Source organism: Anolis carolinensis, chromosome 2 (genome assembly GCF_035594765.1).
Source record: "Anolis carolinensis isolate JA03-04 chromosome 2, rAnoCar3.1.pri, whole genome shotgun sequence".
Taxonomy (NCBI): Eukaryota; Metazoa; Chordata; class Lepidosauria; order Squamata; family Dactyloidae; genus Anolis; species Anolis carolinensis.
In genome coordinates this window covers 208,579,871-208,590,011 of record NC_085842.1, presented here as the reverse complement: position 1 = coordinate 208,590,011, position 10,141 = coordinate 208,579,871, and the positions used below count along the sequence as shown (strand labels likewise).

Genomic DNA, 10,141 nt, shown 5'->3' with positions numbered 1-10,141 from the left:
AAATGCTTCCCCCCCCCCCTGCAACCTTGGAAAGATTGGAGCCAGTTTAACAAGAAGGAAGCGGGGCCTCTTGTGGATGATGCGCCATCTTGTCCCTGAGACACTGCGGGTGTGTGTGGGGCTCGAGTGGCTAGCCCCACTTTTCTTTGGTTTGGAACAATATCTGGTCCCCTAGAGATCCTGTTGTCTTTCCAATGCACTTCGGGCAGCACACACCAGAACCTAGATCTTTGAAAAAGAAAGCATCCGTTTACATTAGATATTGAATGTTTAATCCAAGAGGAAGGTTATAGGCCTGTATTCACATTCCGAAGTTAGACGCAAACACACATACAAATCCGAAAGGGAAGGAAAAAGAGAAAAAAACAGTACTCAAATGAGCGTATATATACACATATATACATATGTGGCATGTGTGTGTGTATGTATGTCTCATATATGTGTGTGTATTGTCGAAGGATTTCGTGGCCAGAATCACCGGGTAGAGGTGTGTTTTCAGTTCTGTATGGCCATGTTCCAGAAGCATTCTCTCCTGACGTTTCGCCCACATCTAGGCAGGCATCCTCAGAGGTTGTGAGATATATTGGAAACTAGGCAAGGGAGGTTTATATATGTGAAAGGTCCAGGGTGGGAGAATACATACATACATATATCTATCTCCATACACACACACACATATATATACATACATGCACTCATATGTCTCTATATCTTTCCTCCCTCATCTCTTCTAATGAAAAATATGCCTGTTAACATAAGCTGATACTGTCAGAGACAAACGGGAGATGGATCTATCCAAAAGCTAAAATTTCACCCATTTTCCCCTCCATGTTTTCTTTATTTTTTGCAAGCGAAGCACATTTTTGAGGGTTTCTCCTCTGCTGACAAATCAAACCAAAAAGGCAACATCAAAGTATGTTCCTTGCTGGGGTTTTTTTTTAAGAAGCAATCATAGGAACCTCTCCCTGCCCCTAAATGTTTCTATAGATTTGTTACTGCTTGTCCCTTCAGCCACAGACACCGAGGGAGAATTGCGCCCGAATAGTCATGGAATAGGAATGGGAAAGGTTGAAGAAAGGGAGGGTGTAATTCTTTCAAAAGGTTGTTTCAAAGGATTGCTTCTCAGCCTCTTCTCCCCACTCCCCTCCTTTCCCCTCCCGCAAAACCAGGATGCAATTAAAATATCCCTGCAACTATTTCCTCGTGTGGTTTGAGTATCTTTTTGTGTCCTTATTGTAAAGCAGGCGGCGTTTCTTCCACCGAGGAAGGAGGGCTATTGCCGCGTGTGGACACAAAATTGCACTTCCATCTCCCTCTCCCGGATTTGAACTTGTTTTTGTTTAAGAGAAGGAATTAAGGACTTGACTTTGCATTTGTGCTTTGCACGAGGAGAGAAGGGAGGAAAAAAGCGAGGAGAGAGAGGGGGGAAAGGGGGAGGTACTTTATCCTTGACATTAACGGAAAAATCGCCTTTGTTCGGGCAGCTAGAGAGGAGCTTCTTTCCGTCCATCGCCTTGTTTTCGATGGCCATATTATCCCTTCATTAACCAAGATATCGGCATATTACTGTAGACTCTTCTTGCAGGCGGGGGAGGGAAGGAGGAGAAGAAATAAAAAGGTTAACTGCATTGGGGAAACAGACAAAGACATCTGGAGGCCAACACAGAGCAGTGTTATGGGGCCAAGAAATTCCTATAAATTTAAAAGCAATGATGAAAACAATGAACTCCACAACAAATGTCTAGTTAAACGCAGAAGGTTCATATTAATCGAGCTGTATTTCATATATATATATATATATAGAGAGAGAGAGAGAGAGAGAGAGAGAGAAGTGTGTGTGAATTGGCACTGTACACACACACAAACACACATTTATCTCTCTGGCACACAGGCACATGCACACGTAATGTTTCTATTTGGGCACTGAAAATCCTACAGGAACTGCAGGAAAAGTCCATAACAGGCTGACCGCAAGGCGTTTTAAAAGCGGGACATGCTAGTAAAAGGGTCAAATAAAAATCATAATGTAGAACAGCTTGAAATGTCTTTATTTGCCACAGAATTTCACAGAGTTTTCCCGGGATTCACTTCTTTACATACACAAAGGTTTTTTGTTTTTTTTTAAATTTATAATCGACATTGTTTGCTGCCGCTGTTGTTGCCAGTTGTGGTTGTTTGTTGTTCATGTTGTTGTTGCTCTGCTCCTGCTGTTGGCCGCCCAGGTCCAGGATGGGGAAATGCATTGACACACTCTTTAAGAGACAGTTATTGCAAATTTATTGGAGCCCAGTCCGCCCTCCCTGTTCCCCAGCCCAGATGCAGGAAGGGGCGGAAAGGGCTGAAAAGTGGGGGGTCAACCCAAGCTAGGATTGCAGAGAGTGGGCCTACAAGGAGGGGAAAGATCCACGAGGGAATTGACCGAAACCAGGCCATTGCAGGGACACCACCGTTTTGGAGAGGTGATTATTATTATTTCCAATGGCTTTCAACGCACAACAGTCCTTGGCAATGTACAGCAGGGGAACCCTAAGGGATGGTGGGCGGGTGTGTGCACGGATGGACACGTGTGGCTATATACACGCACACAGACACATACATACGCACACACGCACGCGCACGATCGCGCGCATCTGGTGACACACTCACAGCCCCCCCCCCCCATCTCTTCTCCCAGCTTCTGAAGGCCTAAGCCGAAATGTCATCGATTTGCACATCAAAATAAAGGAGGAAGAGAGCCATACGGCTCTGGACACAGCGCTGCCATTTCTTCCAAGGGACATGGAATAAAAAGGACGAAGAGGAAGAGGAAAACGGAGCAAAGAAATCCGAATCAAAACAATCCCCCTTCTTCTCCACTTAACGTTAAATTAAAAAACAGACAAACAAATATAGTTCGCACAGTATTCAAGTCCTTTTTGTCCCCAACTTATGTTTGGAAGGAATATAAGTGACTCCTCTCTGAATGCCCCGAACAGGTCCCGAAACAGACAAACGGAAGGAAAGAAGGAAGGAGGAAAATTTTTCAAAGGCGGAGGGCTGCTTGTAGGCTCCACACAGTCAGTCAACCACACCGTTCCTTTCTTCATACACAGGATTCTTCAACGAGCAGAGGGATTTGTTTAAAAGGTGTTTTTTGTTTTCTCTTTGAAACAACGACATCAACAACAAAAAAGAAGAAGAGAGGTTCACAATAAGGGGTTTCCAGAGAAATATTGCAGGCGGTCTCTGCTGAGTTTTTTTTCTTTCATCCTTCTGTTCTGAAACCAAATTTTGACCTGTCGGTCGGTCAGGTTCAACATCCGCGAGAGCTGCAGCCTTTTCTCTTTGTTGATGTAGACGTTGAAGAAAAACTCTCGCTCCAGCTCTCGGATTTGGAATTTGGAGTAAGGGCAGCGCTTCTTCCTCGTGCGGGGAGCACCTTGCGGGGAAGAAAGAGAGAGAGAAAAGAGAGGAAGACCGATGCCAGCAGAAAGGATGCACGTGTGTGTGTGTGTCTGTGAAAATAAGGGAGCCAATGACACCTCACACACACGCACAAACCCCAGTCCCATTTCTCCACCGCCTCCCTCCCTCCCCTCCAGCTCAGAGCTCACATATAGAGCTTCACACACAGGACTGCAACGTTAGGTGGAGCATCCCCAAAAGTGTGCAGAGGGAAAACAGAGAGAGAAAGAGACTCTCTTTCCTAGTTTTCTTTGGGAAGGATGAATCCATGCTCTCTTTCTCTCACTCCCCATAGTCTCCTTGGCTCTTTGGCTTTCTATCCATCAAGCATCGCTCAGGAGGCAACAGGAAAGCCGGCAAAGAGGCTGCACATCTGCAGCCTTTTCCAGCGGCGTCTGCCCAAGCCTAGCAACGCTGGGAGAAGCCCGAAGCAGGATGTCCTCCATCAGTTTTCCATTAACTGGAAATGCCACCCTCCAATTTCCTCCCCCTATAGAAACACACATATCCAGGAAAACCAAAGCCACACATCTAAGCAGTCAAAAGGGAAGAAAGGTGGCAGCATGTTCCCCCAAAGATTGCAAATAAAATACAAGTTCTGTGCAAGTTCACTTCCTATTTAAGGCCAATTAAAATGAACATCAGAAGGTCACTGGTTGGATCAGACCCTCCAGTTTAGATTATATTTAAATTTAAAAGGCGAGATAAGGAACCTGCCTAGATGTCCAATAGCAAATAGCACCTGACAAAGACAATTCCTCTAGATCTAGGTATGCAGACCTATAACTACATGCTAAACTGTCTGAAACACAAACCCGCATATATGCACAGTACACAAGTCCACACTCTTTCAAAAGTGAGATTAAAACACAGGTACTTTCAAAATAAATTATTGTAAAATATTGTGTGTGTGTGTATGTATACATATAAACAATATTTTATTTTAAAACTATCGGTGTTTTATTATATATACCATGTTTGCCTTATACTTATTTTCCCCCTCACTATGGCTTATTTTCAGGGGATGTCTTATTTTTATTAAGTATGGTACAACAATCTGCATTTATGGGATGATCTCTCTGGGCTCAATAGCAGGCTGCTTGTTGAAGCTTTCTCCCCTATCCCCTGGTGTTTGTGTAGGGTGAGAGAGACCCACAGACTGTTGCTGGTCAGTGGTGGGGAGCAGCAGCTTTACTGGTGTTTGTGGGGGGTGAGAGAGACCAACAGACAGTTATTGGTTGGTGCTGGGGAAGAGAGAGACCCACAGTGCTGAATAAAACGGCAGCCACAGCTTTACTTCTCTCACCCGAGGACACACAATACCTAAAGCAGTCTTATTTTCAGGGAAACGGGGTATATAATTTATATTTTATATCTATATATTTATATCTCTATATAATTTAAAAATAATCCAAGGTCTTCTCAGAAATAAACCCAAACACTTTTGAAGGCGAAGGGAAGGAAATGCGTTCAGGGTGAAGGGCACCAACAGGCTGCCTTTCCTTTCCTCCCAAACATGCCTCCAGTTCTAGGTCCGAGGATATTGCAATGGCTTTTAGGGGGTGGGGGGGAAGGAAGGAAAGAAAAGCCCCCTCTCTTTTCCCCACCCGGCCTCCTCCTCCTCCTTGAGAGGACAGGAAGCGAAAGCAGTGTTCTGCCCAATTGCCTTTTACCCTCCGAGAAGCCCGGGACGGGGACTCCTTTTAAAATGCTCCCGTAAGTTCATGATCAAAGTTAATATTTGTCACCATGGTGTGCTTTTAAAAATTTCACAGACTCGGAGACCCCTGAGTGTGTGTGTCTGCGCCTAGCATCTCAGTCTCTCTCTCTCTCCACCCTCCACCCCCCAATCGTAAAAACCCTTCTCGTTGCAAGAAAGAGCTTTTGTAGGTTATAATAAAATCCTTTGAATGCTTATAAAACTCCACATAAAATCTGACCGACAAAAACAGCGGGCTAGTCCCTTAACCTTTCCCGTTTACGGCCCTCTCTCTCTCTCTCTCTCCCCTCTACCTACTGGCGTTGCTGGCTTTGCTGCCTTCCTTGTTGACAGAGGCGGAGGAGGCGGAGGAGCCCGGGTTGGTGTTGTCCTCCTCGTCTTCCGGGTCGGCGTCGGGCTGGCTCTCGCCGGGGTCCAGCTTGCCCTCGCCCTTCTGCAGGCAGCTCTCGGCGGCGGCGGGGTTGTTGTGGTTGTTGTCTGCCGAGGCGGAGGAGCAGTAGGCGTTGTCGAAGAAGCGGTCGAAGCCCTGCGGGAGGACGCTGTTCTTGTTCATGCCGTAGAAGCCCGTGGGCGCCGGGTGGTGGTTAGAGCCCGGGTGGTGGTGGTGGTGGCTGTAGACGCTTCCCCCTTCGTTCTTCATGAGCATCTCGGTCATGGTGGCGGGCGGGAGGCACTCGCGGTGCATCAGCTCCTCGGCGGCGGAGTAGCAGGAGGCGTAATTGCTCCTCGGGTGCCATTTATTGGCGGGGTCCAGCCCGTAGGAGACCTCCCGCACGGGGGGCACTTGCGAGAGGTTGGCCGAGTACGGGTAGGAGATCTGTCGCGAGGGGGCCTGGGGCAGGAAGGAGGACACGGCGGCGGAGAACTCGGGCACGTAATAGGTGCAGCTGGGGAGGTAGAGGTTGGAGGCGCACCCGGCAGCGGCGGCGGCGGCGGCTCTCTCCCCGAAGTCCCCGCTCCGCTCTTTGCGCGACTGCGAGCAGAAGTTGCCCAGGTTGACCGAGTTAAACATCTTCCCGTGCTTGCCTTTTGGGCTCCTGGCGGACACGGCCGGGTTTGGGGATCCGAGGTGCAGAGGGGGGGAAACAAATTTGGGGTCGGCGAGATGACGCGCGATCCGTCTTAGTCGCTCGCTCCAGGACACGTGATCCCCCCCCTCAAAGTAGATATTGTCATATATCAGTTTGGAGGGGAAAGCACTTAGGGCGCGCGTAGGCGTAGGAGTGGTTCACTTAGGTAAGATCTCAGAGGTTCAAACGATTGGTTTTCAAACACCGCAGAAACATTATGAAAATCAATCGCAGATTTGTAATCATTTTCTGCTGCCAGGCGCACCACCACCACCACCAGCACCAGCACACACCCACCCTTTGGATTGGAAGCAGCATTCAGAGCAGAGAGCAAAGGGATGGATAGCTGGTGAACTTCTCTCTCTCTCTCTCTCTCTCTCTCTCTCTCTCTCTCTCTCTCTCTCTCTCTCTCTCTCTCTCTCTCTCTAGAAGCTGCATTCAGAGTAGAGAGCGAGGGGATGGAGAGCTGGTGAACTTCTCTCTTTCTCTTTCTCTCTCTCTCTTCTTCTCCTCCATTTGGGTTTTGCTTCCACTGAGTGGTTCAAGGAGGGATTGGGATATGGGGTGTGGGGTGGGGGAGGTGAGGGAGGGTCTAAGAGATGTGTGAACTGTAATTTCTCCCCGGTCACATGTTTGTTCTTTTTTTTCCAGGGCAGTCACATTTTAGGCGTGATAAGGCATATATATTCTCCTCCCCCATTCCTACTCCTTAAAATAATAATAATCCTAGTAATGACTGGAACCAGCCCAGAGGACTGAGAAAGGATTCTTCAGTTAAGTTTCCCAAACCATTCTCAAGATCCTGCTAGGAGAGTAGAAAACACCTTTCTATATTGGGTTGCTGAGAGTTTTCCGGGCTGTTTACTTCTGGAACGTGGCCATACAGCCCGGAAAACTCACAGCAACCCAGTGGTTCCGGCCATGAAAGCCTTCAACAACACACCTTTCTATATTGTTATATTCCTGGAAACTTTGAAATAGGTAAAGAAGGAGGGAGAGGAGCCAGTTTCTAACCTTGGCTGTTCCCTTAAACCTGAACCTCAAGTATGCCCAAAATCAGCGATGCTATATAACAATATACATATATACATATACACATCTCTCCAGTGCCGCCAAGCAGTGAAAGCTTTGAAACTTTTTCAAGGGATTTAAGTCCAAACTTGAACACATTTAGGCCTGGCTTAAGGACTTTTGCAGAATGTTGGGGAATCTGAGCGGTTAAGCTCAAAATAACCCTCAGTTGGGGTGATCTCACCAGAAATATAGCAGAGTACCAGACATAAACTTCATAACCAGCAGAAACTTACGTGTAATGAGCTGGGATAAGCTTCTATTCCTTAGGATGTTTTAGGATTGCAGTACATTCGTCTAAAGGTAGCGGCCTGGGTTGGGGGAAAACAGATCAAGACCTGGACCCAATGAATTAAGTCGAGGACTGATACTTACTCCAAAGCATCTTCTGACGTTTGGTTAAATATTTATTATGGAAAAGTGGTATAGTGAATATTTAATGCTGCTGTTTATTGTCAATCAATGTATGGTCACAATGCCTGGTGACCTTTATTTTACCAGCTAAATAAAAGGGGAGGGGCGAAAAAATTAAGGTTCTGATTAAAGTCGTTTGTCCTTGGGTTTGGTGCTGGGAAGGGGTGGGCTGCCTATCCCTCCTCTTTCTCTCTGTATCTCGTTGAAACTGGAAGTTGAAAGTAGGCATGTTTGTTCAGGGTGTTTTGCAGAACATTTCGGACGATTTTCACCTATTTGTCACCTATTTGTTAATCGACAGTACTAACAGCAATTAATTCCAATACAATGAAAAAAGAAGAAGCTTCGAGTGCACATAAGGAATGTTGACAGTACTTAAATATCGAGGGAAGAGACGTCAAGATGTGTGTTAAAAATCTCGTAATACTTCGGATTACTTTAGGCAGGAGTCACCCAAAGCCTCAAAAATATTTTACACTTGGCAATAGAAAATCATTCCTTTTGGTTTAAAAATAGAACGCAATGTGGATCTTTTCTAAAAGGGGTTTTTCACTTGGATGTTGCTATCTATTAGCTCTTTTGTTTGCTTCTTTGCTCTCTCCTTCCTGCCTAGATTTTTATTTTCTTTTGCAAAATCGCTTTCCAAATATTGCTGACTCGGTCTGTTGCTGTTCAAAGAAGTGAAGATGCGAGAGGGGGACGTGAAATACTATTATTATTATTATTTCTATAACGTTAGAGACTGGCGTTGAGCCCCTTACCAACATGGCTTTGTTTACTTATGTAGCATCCTCCCGCCTTAACCTCCATCCCTGGCTCCAATTTTGGACAGTTTTAAAAGCCCCATAACCAAATTCACACCGCATCAGGAGGGTAAAATGACTTTATTAGTGATATCCTGTCAATTCGCCTTGCAGTAAATTAAGCTCTCGGGAACAAATAACCCAGTCCAGGAACAAAACAGAGCCAGAGCGGTCTATTACCATACACTTTGGGAGCTGAACCCTTTCTCTTTTGAACGCCTTTAAAAAAAAAAACAAGCCCAACACGTTTCCTCTGGAGCCCTTTTTGTTGTTTGAAAGGTGAGAAGGGAAAAGATGCGATTCTAGGAATGAATGGCACAAAAAGAGCCGTCCTGAGATGACCTCAGTATAATTTCTTCTGAATAGATTTCTTTTCCATTTGCTTCACTCTGAAACCACAGGTAGGTTTTAGTCACCAGGCGTTGAGAACCGAGGAGAAGGTGGTTGAATCAAAACGGAATCATTACATTAGTAAGAAAGATAATTCAGAGGGGAAGGCGGGAAGGGGAGCCCTTTCCTCAAAGGAAGGAAGCAGATTGACTCTACCTGACAAAAGAGCCCCATCTTTAAAGGACGCCCAAGGAGGAGTGGGCTGGGAGGAGGGAGAAATTGGGCTACCCTTGGCATTGAGAGGCAGCCTTCGCTCGGCTGGGATGGGCTTCAGAAACAGACAACTTGTTTTGCCTCCCTTCAAGGCGAAACCCGATCGGGGTGCCTTCCTTCTCTCCTCCCTTTAGGCGTTGGAACTCTGGAGGTTTCCCTTCGCCTTGAGGTACTGTCCTTCTTTCAAAGATATGGCCTGAAAACTCTTCTGCGTCCAATGTGTCTTCGAAGCTTTCATGGCCAGAATCACTGAGTTGCTGCGAGTTTTCCGGTCTGTATGGCCATGTTCCAGAAGCATTCTCTCCTAACGTTTCACCCACATCTATGGCAGGCACCCTCAGAGGTTGTGAGGTATATTGGAAACTAGATTTGTGGAAGGTCCAGGGTGGAAGCAGAACTTTGTCTGTTGAAGGCAAGCGTGAATGTACTTGATTAGCATTGAAAAGCCTTGCAGCTTCAAAGCCTGACTGGTTGCTGCCTGGGGGAATCCTTTGTTGGGAGGTGTTAGCTGGCCCTGATTGTTTCCTGTCTGGAATTCCCCTGTTTTCAGAGTGTTGTTCTTTATTTACTATCCTGATTTTAGATTTTTTTAAAATACTGGTAGCCAGATTTTGTTCCTTTTCATGGTTTCCTCCTTTCTGATGAAACTGTCCACATGCTTGTGGATTTTAATGGCTTCTCTGTGTAGTCTGACATAGTGGTTGTTAGAATGGTCCAACATTTCTGTGTTCTGCGTCCCATTGCTATCTCCAACACACCTTTCTAGTTTAGGGCTAAGGCAAGGATCCAGGAAAGGAGGGAGAGAAGGAGAAGAAGAAACAACAACCCCACTAAAATTGCTCATTGTAAGGATGGGTTGTTTTCAAGCAGGCACCCCTGCATTCGGCCAGCTTTTTACGAGTTGGCTGTTGGTTTAAGCACAAACTTTTAAAACGCAAAGTGCCAGGGAGCCTTTCTCTCCCTTTTTTACGAAGTAATATTCATACCAACTCCAAACTAATAAAGCATTTGTTTAC

At 46.1% G+C, this 10,141-nt stretch overlaps 1 protein-coding gene across 1 annotated transcript; it reads right to left on the bottom strand.

Annotated features, from left to right (window-relative positions):
- Nucleotides 1–2,027: 2,027 nt before the first annotated feature.
- hoxc11 (homeobox C11) lies at nt 2,028–9,523 on the bottom strand. The gene is made up of 2 exons (XM_008103643.3): nt 5,462–9,523; nt 2,028–3,418 (listed from the first exon to the last, which is right to left on the bottom strand). The coding sequence occupies exons 1-2, from the start codon at nt 6,174–6,176 to the stop codon at nt 3,186–3,188; spliced, it is 948 nt and encodes a 315-aa protein (XP_008101850.1). The 5' UTR covers nt 6,177–9,523; the 3' UTR covers nt 2,028–3,185.
- Between the last annotated feature and the right edge of the window lie 618 nt (nt 9,524–10,141).